We start from the raw sequence: 18,155 nt of genomic DNA, 5'->3' as shown, positions 1-18,155 counted from the left end.
ATGGCCCAAGAGAACAACAGTCCTCGTATATCGTTCTCACATCTCTTAAGTAGTGTGAGGCGAATACCGAATTGCTCCTCCAAAAGGTGGCATCAAGGATGTCCTTGATCGACATGTTCCTTTGGAAGGCAAGCGAGGTTGCGACAGCTCTGGACCTCGTGAGGTTTCACTCGCAAGAGGCTCAAATCAGTCTTCTGATAAGATGAATGAGCCTCTTTTATTACGTCTCTCAGAAAGAAAGCCAAAGCATTCTTGGATAATGGTAAATCGGGTCTTTTCACCGAACACCACAGATTATCTGAGAGACCTCGTACCTCCTTCGTCTTGCGAACATAAAACTTTAGAGCCCTGACAGGGCACAGGGCTCTCTCAGGTTCTTGGCCCACAAGGCTTGTCATACCCTTAATTTCGAAGCTCTTGGGCCACGGGTTAGACGGGTTCTCATTTTTCGCTAAGAAAGTGGGACTCAAAGAGCAGACAGCGTTGTCACCTTTGAAGCCCACCTGTTTACTGATGGCTTGAATTTCGCTAACTCTCTTCGCCGTTGCCAGAGCAGTTAGGAAAAGAGCCTTCTTTGTCAAGTTCCTAAGAGACGCTGCATGGAGAGGCTCGAAAGGACTCGACATCAAAAGTCTTAGAACTAAGTCTAAGTTCCAGGAAGGAGGCCTCGCCTGAGGTATCTTGGTTGTCTCGAACGATCTCAAGAGATCGTGAAGATCTCTGTTGTCAGTAAGGTCTAGGCCTCTGTGTCGGAAGACCGCTGACAGCATACTTTTATATCCCTTGATGGTCGGGACTGCCAACTTCTGCACATTCCTTAAGAATAGCAGGAAATCGGCTATTTGGCTCACAGAGGTAGTGGAAGAGGAAATTCCCTCCTTTCTACACCATGCCCTGAAGGAAGCCCACTTCGACTGGTAAACAGCTCTCGATGAAGCCCTCCTTGCGTTGGCGATCGCTTTTGCAGCTGCTTTAGAAAAACCTCTCGCTCTGGCCAACTTTTCGATAGTCTGAACGCAGTCAGATCCAGAGCGGAGAGGTTTCGATGATATCTTTCGAAGTGGGGCTGTTTGAGTAGAACTTTCCTCCAGGGCAACGTCCTTGGAAAGTCTACGAGGAAGGACATTACCTCCGTGAACCATTCTCTTGCGGGCCACATCGAGGCGATCAGGGTCAACCTCGTCCCCTCTGACGCCGCGAACTTCCTCATGACTTCCCCCATGATCTTGAATGGCGGGAAGGCATACAGGTCTAAGTTCGTCCAGTTCCAGAGCAGTGCATCTATAGCGATTGCTCCCGGATCCAACACAGGTGAGCAATAAAGAGGCAACCTCTTCGTCCTAGACGTCGCAAATAGATCGACTAAAACGGACGTCCACCCCACAGCTTCCATAACTCTCCCGACAAACGTCTTGGTGCAGAGTCCATTCCGTCGGCAGGATTTGGTCCTGTCGGGTGAGAAGGTCTGCTCTGACGTTCTGGACTCCTGCGATGAATCTCGTCAGGATCCTGATTCGCCTTGCATTTGCCCACAGCAGAATCTCCCTCGCTAAGTAAAATAGAGGACGGGAGTGTGTACCTCCCTGATTCTTTAGGTACGGCAGGGCCGTGGTGTTGTCCGAGTTGACTTGGACAACTTTGTCTGCAACCTTTACTTGGAAGAACTGTAGCGCCAGGAAAACCGCCGCTAGTTCCTTCACATTCATGTGCCAGGACACCTGTTCCCCCCTCCAGGTGCCTGACACTTCCTCCCCTCCTAGTGTTGCTCCCCATCCCGACACGGAGGTGTCGGAAAACAACACTAGGTCGGGGCTCAGAAGCTTTAGAGACAAACCCTCTCGAAACTTTCGAGGATCTAACCACCATCTTAGATGGGTTTTCACTGATTCGGTGATCATCAAGGTCGCATCCAGATCCTCTTTGACTCTCCATTCTTCTGCCAGGAAAAACTGGAGAGGTCTGAGGTGTAGTCTCCCCAGGGAAACAAACTTTTCCAGCGAGGAAATGGTCCCCAGCAGACTCATCCATTCCCTCGCCGAGCAAGTTTCCTTCCCCAGGAAGGCCGAAACTCTCTCTAAGCCTTGCAGCTGTCGTTCCTGGGACGGAAACGCCCGAAAAGCCACTGAATCCATCTGAATCCCCAGATACACGATGGACTGTGTTGGGGTCAGATGTGACTTTTCGAGGTTGACCAGAAGTCCCAGGGACCTCGCCAAGGCTAACGTGAACTGAAGGTCCTTCAGACACCTCTCTTCTGACGATGCTCTGACTAGCCAATCGTCGAGATACAGAGACACTCTTATCCCTGCAGAATGTAACCATCTCGCTACATTCTTCATGAGCATGGTAAATACCATCGGAGCCGTGCTTAAGCCGAAACAAAGGGCTCTGAATTGCCAGACTTTGTCTTTCAAAACGAACCTCAGATACTTTCTTGAAAGAGGGTGGATTGGAACGTGAAAGTATGCGTCCTGTAGGTCCAAGGACACCATCCAGTCGCCCGGTCTCAAGGCTCCTAGAACAGACTGAGGCGTTTCCATCTTGAACTTTTTCTTTTCTATGAAAAGATTCAGCTTGCTCACGTCTAGGACTGGATGCCACCCCGACGACTGCTTTGGTACCAGGAAAAGTCTGTTGTAATATCCTGGTGACCCCAGGTCTAAGACCTGCTCCACCGCTCTTTTCTCGATCATTTGATCTAAAAGATCGAAAAGAATCTGTCGTTTCTCCCCTTGATATGAAGGAGAAAGATCTATGGGAGTCGTGGATAGAGGAGGAGGATCCAAAAAGGGGATCTTGTGCCCCTGTTCCACTATCTTGAGGGACCAAGCGTCCGTATCTCTCTCTCTCCACACTCCCGCAAATAACTTCAGCCTGGCTCCGACTGGTGTCTGAAGGACTTGATTTTCACTTACTTGATTTTGGCTTAAAAGAAGCTCTTCCTCTTGAAAGCCCTCTCCCTCGAGGAGCAGCTCTCGAGGGAGGAGCCCCACGAAAGGGTTTAACCTTCCTTGGTGGTCGTCCAAAAGAAGACGTAGTAGGGACTGCGGGACGTCTCGAAGACTGGGCCAAGAGGTCCTGAGTAGCCTTCTCTTGTAAGCTAACTGCCAGGTCCTTCACCATAGTCTGGGGGAAGAGATGGTTCGAAAGAGGCGCAAAGAGAAGCTCCGCTTTCTGAGCCGTAGAAACTGATCTTGCAGTAAAATTGCAGAACAGCGCTCTCTTCTTAAGAAAGGCAGTGCCGAAATGACACTAGCTCTTCCGAACCATCCCTGACGGCCTTGTCCATGCAGGATAACACACTAGACAGCTCCCCCAGACTTAACGAGTCCGGACTCCTAGATTGAAGATCTAGGACTCCCAAGCACCAGTCTAGGAAGTTGAAGACTTCCAGAGTCCTTAAAAGTCCTTTCATGTGATGGTCTATCTCCGTAGGCGTCCATGAAATCTTAGATGTCGACAAAAGGGACCTCCTCTGAGCGTCGGACCAGACTAGCCAAAATCCCCTTGGGATGACGAAGGGTCTAACACCTACTTCTCCTTTGGTCTCATACCAAAACGCCACCTTTCCCACTGAGTCTTGAAGGAGGAAGGGCGAAAGTCGACTTGCCCTGATCCTTCCGTCGTTCCATCCAGTCTTGCAACTTCTTAAACGCCCTCTTGGTGGACAACGAAGTTTTCATTTCCACGAACTCCGGGACCTTGCAAGACTTCGACGAAGAAAACTGAGAGGGTGGAGACCTGGGAGCTGCAGGCTGGAACTTGTCTCCAAACGACGGAGGTAACAGTCCACACCAGCACTTTATAGTCCGAAACTGACGAAACCGAAGGTTGCTCCTCCTCAACCAAGTCCGCCGGACTACTAAACTCTCCTTCCTCCCTAAGAGGAATCGGAGACTGCTCCTCCGGACCAAGAGGGCGGTGCGCCCCCAACGGGTCTAGCCTTCAGACAAAGACCTTCGAGGTTTGGGTGCAGAAGCTTCTTCAATGCGACCGACTTTCTGTCGATCCTTAGAGCATGAAGAACGAAGAGCGTCTTGACCGAGCGCTGTGAGCGTCAAGAGAGGCTACTTGGGCTGTTCTAACTCGCTCTAGAGGAGCGTCCTTACGCTTCCCGCTAAAGCTTCCACTTTCGCTTTCAAAGCGTCCTTCTGGGCGCTCTCGAAAGTTCTTCTCGGAATGGCAAAGTGTCTAACAAAACGTCCTGACGAGCGTCCTCAAAACGCGTCCTGCCGAGCGTCCTCAAAAGCGTCCTGCCGAGCGTCCTCCGAAGCTCTTGACCGCGCGGTCTGTGCAGGACGTCGAGAGGGAAGAAAAGCTTCCTGTCCACGAGACTTCCTACAGGAAAAACGAGATCGGGGGAAGCCCCGCAGGAGACGCAAGAGGAAGAAAAGAGATGAACGAGGAGAAGGGGGGAGAAGGGGACTGCTTCGTCCTCTTGACAGGCAGCCTGACGTCCTTCCTACGTTTAGGCTCGACTGCTGCTGGGCGAGTCTTCTGAGCCATCAAAGCCGACAATTGGTCTTGAAGGGACACAAGAATGTTCTTCGTTGGTGAAGAAACTAAAGGAGGTGAAGGGCTGAACCTGCGAGAAGACGAGGGGCGAGGGGATGCCTCCTCCTTCTCACAGGTACAGCTACCTGCCTCTCCGAAGAGCGGATGTAGCGCTTCTCAGCGTCATCCTCAGATGACGTCCTACCTCTCTTCTGTGGGGGAAACGGGGGGGGGGGGGGAAACGGGGGCCGTCATACGAACGCGGGTGAAGACCGCAACGATAACGGAGAGAGAGGAGTGAAGCGTCCTCCCTCGAAAAAAGTCTTTTCAATAATGGACGCGCGTCTCTCCGAGCGCTCCACTTGCGCGGGGAGGTTTGCCTCGGAGGACGAAAAACAGTCCTTGAGGATGCGAGCCTGGGCACGCTCCTTGGCAGCCTGGGAACTAACAACAGGTCCTGCCGAAGGGACGCCAGATCGGTGGGGAGCCCCCGTAACCCTCTTGCGGCTTTCGACATACCCACTCCCTGAGTCCTGGGAGTCCGATAGAGGTCTAGGCCTTGAGGCATTATGGGGCCGATCTGACGCCCCCTCCACAACACTAGGGCACGATCACCACACTTTAACTAAGCCGGTTTCCAAGGCTAACACTTTAGATTCTAGAGTGCGTAACGACTCTAAAATCAGAGAAAGGGCATTACCTTCTCCAGACACAGAATCAGGGCCCGAAGGCAACAACACAGGTTTAGGTGAAACAAATTCTACTGGTGTTAATGCAGGTGAAATGTTACTTCCCTTACCTTTCGAAGAACCGCTCTTGGAGGAAGACCTCCTGATCATATCGCGTTCCAATTTACGCCGATAAGAATCATACACCTTCCATCCATCATCGGTCAAACCTTCGCATTCATTGCACCGATCATCCAATAAACATACATGCCCCCTACACCCCATACATACTGTGTGAGGATCTACCAATGATTTAGGTAGCCTCACCTTACAATCACTCTTCACACACACTCTGAAACTCACTGAACTTGATCCAGACATCACGTTTACAGAAAAGCCAATCCAAAATAAAAAACAGTCCACTATCGCGTATGCCAATCCAACAATCCAGAATCAATAACCAAAAGTCAATCCAGATACTTAGAACGAGTCAATCCAAAAAATCCTAGGCGGAGGTCTGTAAACAGTTGTTTACCGACCGGCGACAGAAAAAATATGAATAGAAAATGGGAATGGTTCCTGATATCCGCCTCCCAGCGGCGGGAATGGGTACTACCACCTGGCCGCCCACTGCGTGTGCCGCGAGTTTTGAAATTCTGTCGGACTTCGGAAAATACAGCTATATATATATCTGTCAGGTAAGTGACATGAACAAAATTAATTTTATAATAAAAATTCCATATTAATAAACATTACCTTAATATAATTTATCTAGCCCAATTAACCACATTGAAAAGGAGGAGGGAACCTGAGTACAATTTCCCTTTCGGGCAGAATATGACATAAAACAAACAAAGAAATATATATCATAGGCAGTTAAAAACTCAATCCAAGGTCTAAGATACTAAGAACTCAAAGTCTCCTACCATAATGCCGCCGAACTGCGGTAGTAAAGGACTAGGAGTAAGTGCATAGTCAGTCTGTCTGTACTAAAGTCAGATGACTGACCAGGTGACCAGTCAGACGAAATGAGGACAGCAAGGCTGCACCCTGATGACTTTATCAAGCACTACAACAACACCTGCTCTCTCACTAATGTCTGGCACCAAGAGAGAGGAGAGGGTATTGACAACTCTTTCCCTGAAGGATGAGTGCCTGGACTGCCTGGGCGATTCAAAGCTAAGCAAACATTGGGGGTGTATCAACGCAGCTCAACGTCACCAGCAGCAATATCGACTCATGAGCAACTCCTGACTCGAGCTTTCTGGTGCCAAGAGAAAGGAGAGCGGAGCAAAAAGGCGACTTAGTCCCGAAGGACAAGCGCCGGCAGTCCAACCTGGTCTCATGTTAAACAATCATCGGAGGGTGTATCAACGCAACTGACTTCATCAACAAGAAACTCAGGGCTACTAAATGTCACCTGATCTCACAGCATACGATCCACTGACTAATTCCCTGTCCAGAAGGACAATGGAAGAAGCGCGAGTCGTCAGGACAAGCGAACCAGTGGCTAGTCCTAGGTCGGCATCGACTTTGGGAGAAGCATAGTCGCCAGTGCCAACAACCCAGTGGCTGGTCCCATGTCACACTGACAATGGAAGCAGCATGAGTTGTCAAGCAGCTAGTCCTTGTCATCAACAACACCTAAATACCAAACTGCCTAATTCCCATTATAACTAAACCAAAAACTGCCATAAGTTATAATGCAAAAACAAAAAAAACAAAAATATAAATAAAAAAAAAATACAGGTAGCAACCAAACGTAAAACAGGAAGACTACCTAATTCTCCTGTCTGAGGACCTGTCCTCCCATCACCAACGGGCCCAAAGAACGAAGGTTGCCTAGAACTAGAGAAATATCCCTCGTAAAAAGAGGCAAAAACTGAATTAGAACACCAAGTTGCCGCCTCAAGCACCTTGGCGACTGAGACGTTCATAAAAGCTACTGATGTAGCAACTGCTCTAATACTGTGTGCTCTTGGCGTCTGGCCTTCACAGGCAGCCGAACCACCAGTTTTAACAATAAGATCTCTGAGAAAAAAGGATACACCATTCTTTGATATAGGTCTCTTGACATTTCGGAGTGAAACAAACAGATGATGGGGACGACCCTGAATGTCCTTAGTCCGGTGTAAATAACATGAGAGCACCCTAACAGGGCAAAGAACTAATTTCTCATTTAAATTACCGACAAAGTCGACCAGCAACTTCAGCACGAAAGACCTGGGAATGGGATTATCAGACGATTCAGTCTTTGCGACAAATTCGGGAAGGTGTGACAAAATCATGTCTTGTCCAGATCTGGCAAGCAGAAAAGAGTGCGCTTGCAGTTCACCCACCCTCTTGGCTGTAGCCAGTGAGACAAGGAAGATTGTTTTAGAAGAGAGGTCCCTAAAATCGGCCATACTCAGAGGCTCAAACGGAGGGAACCTTAGGGCTTGAAGGACTTTATTAACATCCCATGTCGGAGGAGAACACTGCGGACTGGGTCGAGATAGGGAAAAGGATCAAATTAAATCTCTAATGATATAAGATGAAGAGATTTCAGGGAGCCTCGCCTTAAAAACATAGGAAAGCATCAACCTATAACCCTTAATGCACAAAGATGACAGGGCCCTGTCATGATGTAAATGAACTATAAACTCCGCTACTTTCGGTAAGGAAGGTCTAGAAATTGAATGTCCTGAGACTTACACCGTCTGTAAACCGACCATTTAGCCTGATAATTTACTCTGGTTGATTGCCGTCTGGCAAGAGCCAACTGTCGCGCTACTCTGGAGGAGAACCCTTCGTGCTTGGAGAATCTCCTGACAGTCTCCAGGCATGAAGATGAAGCATGTGGAGTCTCTGATGGAACCGATGAAAATGGGGTTGTTTGAGAAGATCTGGTCTCTCTGCCAGGTGAATGGGGGCCTCCACCAGAGCTTCCAGTAGGTTGGGAAACCACTCCTTCTGTGGCCAGAAGGGGGCGATCAAGGTGAGATCCAGACGCTTGGTTGCCCTCACTTTGTTGAGGACTGGCCTCACCAGAGCGAACGGAGGAAATGCATAGGCTTGAAAGCCCTCCCAGTCATGCAAAAGTGTGTCTGTCCCAGCACTCTGAGGAGTCTGGTAAGGGGCGAAGAAGATCTGGCACCGAAAATTCAGTGGGGTGGCAAACAGATCCACTGTGACAGGCCACTTCTTTCTGAGGCTGTCGATGACTTCCTGGCAAAGTGTCCATTCCGACCCTTGAATTTCGTTCGGTCTCGACAAGGCGTCTGCTAAGACGTTGTGATGGCCCTGGATAAACTGAGGGACCAACGTAATCCCCCTGTCTTCTGCCCAACACAGGACTGATCGGGCTTCTTGAGTGAGAAGGTCCGAGTGTGTGCCACCTTGGTTTCTTAAGTACGAGACTGCTGTGGTGTTGTCGATGAAGATCGCGACAACCAACTCCAACAGTTGATCCTGAAATGAAAGAAGGCCTAGGTACACTGCCCTTAGTTCCCTCCAATTTATTGACATGATCCTCTCTTCCTCTGACCAAAGGCCCGAAGCGGCTTCAGAGCCCAGGTGCGCACCCCAACCATGATCCTACTTCCAAAAATTCTTACGCAGAGACAAGGAAGAAGAAGGTCCTCCTGGAGGTTGAGCTCTTCCCCTGCCCTTAGAGCCACGCCAAGAACCTCTGCCGCGTTTCAAAGAGTGAGCACCAGAGGAGGAAGTTGAGGCGCTAGAAATCTGAGATGTACTCTGGAAAAACAAGCCAGAAGGAGTAGGTTGTTGGGCTGGAGCAGAAGGTATGGATCTGGCACTAAACTTACACTTACTCCTTAAAGGAACAGGAGGAAGACCAGAGGAAAAAGCCCTTGATAAGGCCCAGTGAGCTTGGGAAGAGGCATCACCTTGATGTTCCTTCAAAACCTTAGAAAGCACAGACATATCAAATAGGGAATCGCCAAAAGGAGAGGAGGACAACAAAAGGTTTCTCTGAATCTCTGATACAGAGGAGGATAACTGCGACAAATACAGGTTACACCTCAAGATAAACAAGAAAGGCCTGCATTGAAGCGGCAAGCTTGTTCTGATGTACAGAAGCGATTGAGATAGACAAGCAGAATTTCTAAAAAACAGGAGAATCGGGAGGAACAAACCCAGAGTCCTTGATATACATTAAAAGACCTCCAAGGACCCACATATTGAAGGATTGAGGTTCCTGTAAGGAGCTCATAACAGACTCCATGGCAATAAAGTCTTCGATTGAGACCGAGACCGAAGCCTTGGAAAGCAAAATTTGACCTGAAAGTCGGACAAAATCAGGATTTGGTTTGAGGGGTCAAGAGAATGAAATATCATCCGCTACCTGATAAACTCCTCTCCGGTGTTGTAGAAGAGAAGAGAGCTTCCTCTTCCCTTCCCCAATCACCTTCGAAAGTTTAGCGGCGACGTCCGCCCTCACTATCGCGAACCTCTGAGCAAAGGGAAAACGTAAAATTCCCGCGACCAGGAAGGACCATAAAAAAAAATCCCTTCTGTAATACAACGAGGCGGAGGCTGCTTCTGCTCTTTAGGCCTCGCCTGAGGAAGAAAACTCAAAATTAAATAAAAAAGTTTCTTGAACTCGACATCATGACCACCGTTCAAAGAAACATCAATATCACACGAATCCACGTCATCATCATCATCGTAGGATCCTAACTGAGAAACTTCCCCTGAAGTAAGATCCTGACAACTAGCTATCTTAGGTCTAACACTAATACCCCTCCCCCTCCTCCTAAATAAGCGCCCTTTGGCACTGTTACGGGACTAACAGGAAATCGTCAGGCACCTGCCCAGACCGGATCCCCCCTAGGCCTTCGCCACGATGGGGTTCACAAGCCGGGGTATCTGTCGCACCGTTACACATGGTGCTGTCGACAGGTACCTGACGAGGAGCTGAAAATGAATCTAAAAGAGTGTTAGACATTCTAGTAAAAGCTTCTTCAAAATTCTCTGACAGCTTGTTAAACTTGGCTGAAATGTCTCTATCTAAACTAAGCTGTAATTTTTCGAATTTCTGTTTCCAACTAGTTTCCATCGCCAAAAACTTTGAATCAACATCAGAAACAACTTCACTATTTACCGGTTGTACAGGTGGCAAAGCATCAATTAATTCGGAATCGGAATCAGACGATACCGAAACCGAAGAGGCAGAACCATGAGCGCACAAGTCAAGGAAATCATTAGATACAGGTCTAGCTACCAATTTCTTTTTCTCTTAATCAATCTGTTACGCTGCAAGATTCTTTGATGTTTCATATAAGTCGTCATGTCTTCGTCAGACCCAGGCTTACATAAGTCACAACGAGAAGTCAAGTCACAAACCTGTCCATGACAAAAGCTACACATGTCAAGGGGTTCATACTCCCTGCTATTCATCCTTGTCCCACAAGCCGGGCAATTCCTGATGTTGCTGGCAGAAGGAAGCATCGAATTATCTTGGCAATCCATTGGACTGTCGGACAGGTAACGTAATTCCGGGTCGCGCAAAAGTTCGTAATACAACATAAATACGTACCACAATAGAAATAAAAGTTAATTCACTATTTCGTGGATGTAATACGTGACTGGTAATTAACATAAAGTCGCATTAACAATTAATGAGAGCTTTAAAGGCACAAAAAGGTTTAAGAAATTTATAAAGAGCGGCCGTGATGTAAACAACACGGGCGCTCGTTAACAACTGATTTTCAAGGGAAGGTTTTGTAATTGTCAACAGCAGTGTTGCCAATTGGCAGACAGAATAGGAGGTAACAGGGTTGCCAATATGCTAAATTTTGGTGCGGTTTTTGGGGTTTAGGGCTAGATAATGCACTTCATGTGATAAAACTATTAAAAAAACCAGCTATAACAATTTTTAGTGGGTTTTTCATGAGTTTAAACTAACAAAATAGGCAGTTACCAGCGATTTTATAGGGATTCCAAATATTTACAGATTCCAACTATTCGCATGGTGTCTGGTACACATCCCCCACAAATATGGGGGGACCACTGTACACTCTCTTCTACATGCATTTTACTCCCACTTTATGTGAAAATAAGCATTCCCTGTATCCTAGTAAACTACAACTTTGATCCCGTAAAAAAGCAGGTGCATTTTTATTAATCTGCTAAACTTATGCATCATAAATCTGTAAGGTAAGAGAACACTATTCCATGACTAATTCCTTTTATGTCAGTAAACGGGGTTAGATAGCTGCAAGCAAATAGACTTGAACTTAAAGATAAATGAACAAAAAGGATTATTGTGGTTTCATTTCTTAACAATCATGAATTCACTTAATATTTTACATCAACTAAGCCACTGGCTTATCAACTCAAACCAACTAAACATTGGACTAACATACTAACTAAAATAGCAAGCACTGTTCTATAAAAGGCTACTTAAGCAAATAATGACAATAAACATTTTAATGCAACTAGCATATCAAATAACAAAATTGTCCTAGTCATTGTGCCTACGATAAGCTAAAACAAACATCCCTACAATGATAAAGCTTACCCCATAGACTGTGGCACCCAGATGCTTCTAGATGTTAAACAGAAAAATGCAATTAATAGCTACCTTTTTAATACCATATACCTGTGTAAACCCTCCAAATTGTTCAGCATCAAAACCTTCAACTAACGGCAACCGGGATCTTGAGCCACCACCCTCTCGGATAAGGATTTCTGATAGCCACTGTCTTAGGTTTAGCTGTGACTTCCTATTTGTCAAGTCATGAACCAGTATGATACCTGGAACCAAAAAGAAATATAAGAAAATTAACTGACTAGTTAGGTAAAACACTAAACACAAACAATAAATAAACAAAAATTGCTTATATATCACAGGAATCATGAGTATGTACTCATTGCTTGTACGAAGGGAATGAGTTTCATAATGACCAATCATAGAAGAAAAAATTGTACAGTTAGTAAATTTATGGTAATATCGAATGTTCTTTCTATAGGAAAAATGCCTTTACACAAACCAATTAATCATATGTAGCTTTATTTAGTGCATAAACTCAGGTACAGTAACTCAGAGATCTGACAAAAGAAAAAACTCCATTGCAAAGGATCCAGCAGACTCCATGTTATAAGTAGATACAATACATTCCTCTTTGCCACCTTCCATTTGAAGAAGGGAAAGGATAGCACTCAAAATTATGACTATGTTTGTATAAAAATATGCTTGACAGTAAAAACATGAAGTTTTCATAATAAAACTAATATTGTAATACTTACCTGAACACCTGAATTAGCCCTGGTCACTGACCAGCCCGAACTATATCCCCACATATTTACCCACTAAGTGGGTAATTTAAACTGTCAGTGTTACCAACGCTACAGGTAAAATCTAGGCAAATGAGTTACTTGTGTTACCGTTGGCAACGCTGCCGCAAATACCTGCCACCAGCGGCCTGTCTCTTCATTCCTCAATTGAATCATTCACTATCAAATTGAAGTGGGGAGGAGGGTGGGAATCATTCAGGTGTTCAGGTAAGTATTACAATATTAGTTTTATTATGAAAACTTCATATTGCAATACACTCCCTGAACACCTGAATTAGCACGATTAACAACATTTAGTCGGAGGCGGGGTCAATCTCATTCAGCCCGACCTGTCCACGGAACATACGCAGGTAACTCATAAGCAACCTAGCATGTATAAAAGCATGTATCCTTACCTAGTTATCTAAACTCGGAGGTGAGGATGTTTGCAAAGAATACTTCAACATCAGGGTTGAGTCTAAGGTACTGTCTAAGTCAGAAGTACCTCTCATGTGATAAGCTATACTTCTTATTCATGGAGGTAAAAACTAATCTCCTCACCTGGTTGTCCAGCTCAGTAGGTGAGGATGTTTGCAAAGAAAAGTACTTCAAAGTCAGTGTTGAGTCTAAGGTACTATCCGAGTCAGAAGTACCTCCCATGTAATAAGCTATACTTCTTAATCATGGAGGCAAAAAAAAAAAAAAAAAAAAAAAAAAAAAAAAAAAAAAAAAATCTCCTCACCTGGTTGTCCAGCTCAGTAAGTGAGGATGCTTGCATAGGAAGTACCATACTGTCGGTGTCGAGTCCTAGGTACCGCCTGAGTCTGAAGAACCTCCCATGTGGTATTCTATACCTCTCATGTATGGAGGGGAAATGGTGAACCTCCCATGTGGCTTTGTAGCCTCTCATGTATGGAGGAGAAGTTGAGTGTGCAGGACCTTCAGTTCTCTACTGCTCACTGATGTAGATGACTTGTGCTGAAGAAGTAGTAGTTATTCCAACATGACCATCGGGATCTGCCTAATCTCAAGGGCCTAAGGGACAAAACACTCTGTCTAAGCTAGACCAACAGAAACACTAGAGTTCATTAGACTATCACTGCCTCCCTAAACTTCTAACACCATAAAGTTCATTTAGACTATCACTGCCTCCCTGAACTTCTAACACCCTGAAGTTCATTTAGACTATCACTGCTTAACTAAACTTCTAACACCCTAACTTTACCAAGCCAACTATAAAACTGAGTTACCACAACGACAGGACCCCGAGAGTAAACTCTCTGAAGAAACTGAAATTCCTTAAGGTAGGGTGTTGTGAAAAACCACAACAACTCTCAAAAAAAAAAAAACCAACTACACAATCGCCGACAGCGAAACATTCTTCCTCTGGAAGCCAAAGGGTAGCCCTCCGCATACTTAATTGCGCCCTTGGATTGACTAAGAACCCATTCTTATGAGTGTCCGGATAGCGCTGAGGCAATGATTTAACAATAGTCCCTCCTCTCCTTACCAAGAACCTAGCATAACCCTCAGAAATGTTAGTCTGGTATGCAAACCCCCTCGAAACCAAAGTGAAGAGGTTATCAAACAGTCCAGGCTCAGAGAAAAACCCATCAACTCTCACCACATCCACACAGAGTGGCTGTGAAAGGTGTCCTCCAAATAGGAGCCTCATGATCCGTAACCCTAACCACACGAATCAATGAAGGAACCCAATAGAGAAAAACTCAACTGACTCGTAAACCGGAAGTCGGACTCCGGCAGAGGAGTTACCCTCTACCTCATACAGAAAAATGATGCTAGCTTAAGTCATTCCCCAAAAACTGCCCGACTCGCCGAAACCAGACTACCCTACTTGATGTTTGAGAGACTGCTGGTCTGGTTGAATACAACATATCAAGCATAACTTGAATTAACCGAGATCCCTCCGGAGTCTGGAATGCGGAAAGATAGAATGGACAAAGTCCACAATCCGTTATACTCGCTTCCTTCGCCGGAGAAACAAAAAAAAAAAACCACAACTAGCAAACGAGTCTCTCTTCAAAGGTATCTATCCTCTGTCAGACCTGTCCGGCAACACCGGAACAGGAAAAAAAAGGAGAAAAGCCGAACCCCGACAAGAGCAGCACCCAAGAACCCGGAACTTACTACGCCTGGCTGCTCGATACCAAACGACATAAGATCCCATCATATCTGAGCCTACCGATCTGATTGCGCAACGATATACCAACAAGATGATAAAAACTGCGCAAGTCGTACGCGACTGCGCAACCCGCACTCCCTCCATACATCATGATGTAACCCCTGCTGTCCGACCGCTGTCCACCCACTCACAAGAGCGAACTGTCTATCACCAGTTCCGCAAAACCTGTAAGAGTTAGTCACTCGACTGCGGATACCCTCACTACCCAGTGACGATAACGTTACGCCTGAGCCGAATATACCTTGGCGATGAATGACCACACATGCGAGTCACTCCCCATACTGGTGCGCCAAACCATGTACCAACCAAGACGATTGACCTAACCTTGAACCAGTCTCAATTTACTGCGAAACTCCGCACTCACCATTGACTATGACACGAGACCAGGACGACTACAATAGGCGTGCAACACCCATAAAGAGCGAAGAAGTCGCAAAACGCGATCCAACTAACCCCCTTTACCAATACGTACTAAACCTAGACTGGAGTCCGGAGCAAGTGAGGGAAAGAAGTACTCCCAGACACGAAATCAAGGTCGAACCCACCTTGAAAACTCCATAAGGACGGAACAGAAAAGCAGCCGGAAAAAATTGAGAAATTAAGGAGAGAGAAAAGTCACTACGAGTAACCCACAGGAACACCTAGCGCCGACATTGTGCAGGTGGAGAACCAACTGTGCGGTACAGTGCTTTAATAACGGGTTACGAACTGCGGAACCAATGGGAGCCTCAGAAGGAATTACCAGCTACCCTAAGAAAGGGGGCCGAGGGCACAAAAGGTGCTAACTACGGTGCAGACGAACTGCGAACGGCCGTAGCCCCCCCCCCCCCCCCAGCAATTACCGCGGTAAGCACGTTATGTCTCACACTCCTAAGGTATATAAATGGGAACGAAGAAGGAAGATTACTAACTACCCTATGAAAGGAGTGGGTGGTGACAACCGGTATCGATATAGTCAAACGATGGCGCAGGTGAATCTCCAACTGCCGTAGCCTCCTCAAGAAACTACGGAGGACACATTTACTTCTCAAAAACAAGTAAGGATGAAAATACGGAGTTGCGGAACCGCCTTGAAGCATCAACATCAGCAGCCTGAGACTACAGGACCCGTTGGAAGGTGCTACGAAGGCAGCCCCTCCAAATTATTCCTTTAACCGGAGAGAGAGAGGAGAGAGAGAGAGAGAGAGAGAGAGAGAGAGAGGATGAGAGAGAGAGAGGAGAGAGAGAGAGAGAGAGAGAGAGAGAGAGAGAGATTGAAATCATCTCCAAATTTCAGGATGAAACAATGAAACTGGCTCTACTGTGATATTGGTAAATAAAAACAGGATGAGCGAGAAGACTCCGAAGCGACATCCGAAGAATGAGCAGCTGAAGAAGGTTGTGTAAAGACCTTATAAGTTTTAACAGAAAAAACTGGGCGAGAGACAACTAGACCGACTCTGTTCCCCATGATAATCTGAGAAACATTAGAAAATCAGGAAATTATTCAAGACGTGGTCGTGAATACAGTCCGTATTGAAGCTACCGTAATTGACTTGCGTTAAATCGATTTTACGATGGGGTTAGTATTTAAAATCGGAACTACATTGCAAATAAGTCTTCCTATATCTCTCGCGCAGCTGGCGTAGGCAGCATCGTGCATCAGACAGCGAGATTGTAGGGTTTGGGAAAATAGAATTTAGGCCAAAGGGGTCCGAATATTGGGAACTATGAGGTCATTCAGTGCTGAAGGGAAATTGACGGAAAAAAAGTTTTGAAAAGGTAACAACAGGAAGAAAAACCTCTGTTGCACAATGAGTCAATTGTTGGGAGAGGGTGGAAAAACAGCATGAGTAGAGAAAAAAAATGAAATCAGGAAAGTGAGAGAGAGAGAGAGAGAGAGAGAGAGAGAGAGAGAGAGAGAGAGAGAGAGAGAGAGAGAGAGAGAGAGAGAGAATTACAACCGTCTAACATCTCCACCTCCATAATTTGCACCCTCTTCCAAGTTAAAAGGTATTAATGATAATATACTCACATAACTGCGTACAGCTATGAACAACCGAACGAGAACTTGTTGCTAATACGATCGAATCCTATAGCAACATCACTTTATTGTATTGATCGGCGTGCGAAAGTAATCGAATCCGATAGCAACATCTGTTTATTGTATTCATCCGCGTGCGACGGTAATTACTGTATTCATGTTATAAATGTAGCTGAAGCTGATAAGGCAAATTACGTGTATCAGCAACCTAGATAGAGGTCCCAAGCTTTTGTACGAATTCAAACGCAGCCGTGGTAAAAGAAAGTAATAGCATGGAAGAGGTCGTTTACTGTTGTTTCACACCAATAAAGATTAATCAAGTGTAAGGTTCGTAATACCTATGAAGAAGAGTGAAAAACGAACGGAATCGCTAAATTTACGCATCTAAGCTGAGGGAAAAACTAGCTTCCAATGAGACGTATTGGTCAAATTTTGGCCTTAAATTACATCGTAAGACGAACTGTTTCAGAAGTTAAGTATCCAGATACTCATTATGGTAACTAGGAACAAAACATTAGCTGAGACCAAGTGATATGGTTGAATCTGGAGCCAAGGAAATAGACTAGCCGGCATCATTGTCTGTCTATGCCACGCCTCCTTACAATAGTGCTGTTTTGACAAGCTTGTGTAATTGTAATTTAATTGAAAAGTAATAAATTACATATTTCAATTTAATTGAAAATTAATAAATTACAAATTTTAAGGTAATTAAATTAACTATTAGGCCAAAATTAATTTCAGTTGTCACTGTAATTTGATAATACAACTGGTAATTCTTTTGTAACTGTAATTGACATAAGCACAATGTAATTACTGACGGCCATTAGTCTGTTAAACGTATGGAGACGTCATACAACGAATTCCTTATAGTATCTGACATCTAATTATATGCCACAAGATACTAGTATTGACTATGTTAAATGTCCAACATAGTTGAAAACACGTTTCCTTCAAGAAAATACGTCTCCTTCAAGACGACAAACCTGGCCTAAGTAAGGAAGAGTTGTTACGTTAGTTACGCTAGCCAATCAGGACAAGAATGATTCGAGAGCGTGAATGACTGCCGAGTTAGTATTTATACTACGCTAATATGATGATACATACAATACAATTAATGCTTTAGTCGGACAGAATCTGATCTTCATTCTGTTCGATTACATTCATATTGAATTATACTAAGATCGGATTCTCGTTCGTTTCAATTACACCTGTACTGAATTATCCGTAGTCAGAATGCCTGAGCCTAAAGCGTTAGCCACTATAAAAATCACTACCGTTATGTAGTACAGCGAATACTTTTGGCTAGGCTAGGCTACTGTACATTCATACGATATATCATCGTGAACACTAGGCTAGCCGTAGTTAATTTATTCGATTTCTCTACATAACGAACTATCGTACGTCGATATGCGTTGAACAGAGAATTAGTTGATATTAAAAATTACGCTATCGTATAAGTAGAGGAAAGTAACCTTAAAGACGAAGGATA

General features: G+C 45.3%; 1 protein-coding gene across 2 annotated transcripts in view; it reads right to left on the bottom strand.

The window, feature by feature from the left end:
* The window catches only part of LOC135200889 (rab-like protein 3), a 70,078-nt gene that overhangs the window by 41,915 nt on the left and 10,008 nt on the right, over positions 1 to 18,155 (bottom strand). The window contains exon 3 of one of the 2 annotated variants that reach the window (XM_064229631.1): positions 11,767 to 11,921. In XM_064229631.1, coding sequence (XP_064085701.1) covers positions 11,767 to 11,921 — 155 coding nt within the window. Of the gene's footprint in view, positions 1 to 11,748; positions 11,922 to 18,155 lie in introns of both variants that reach the window. The other variant, XM_064229630.1, reaches the window with a different exon arrangement.

Source organism: Macrobrachium nipponense, chromosome 27 (assembly GCF_015104395.2).
Source record: "Macrobrachium nipponense isolate FS-2020 chromosome 27, ASM1510439v2, whole genome shotgun sequence".
In the NCBI taxonomy this organism is placed as follows: Eukaryota; Metazoa; Arthropoda; class Malacostraca; order Decapoda; family Palaemonidae; genus Macrobrachium; species Macrobrachium nipponense.
This window is presented reverse-complemented; position numbering and strand designations above follow the sequence as displayed.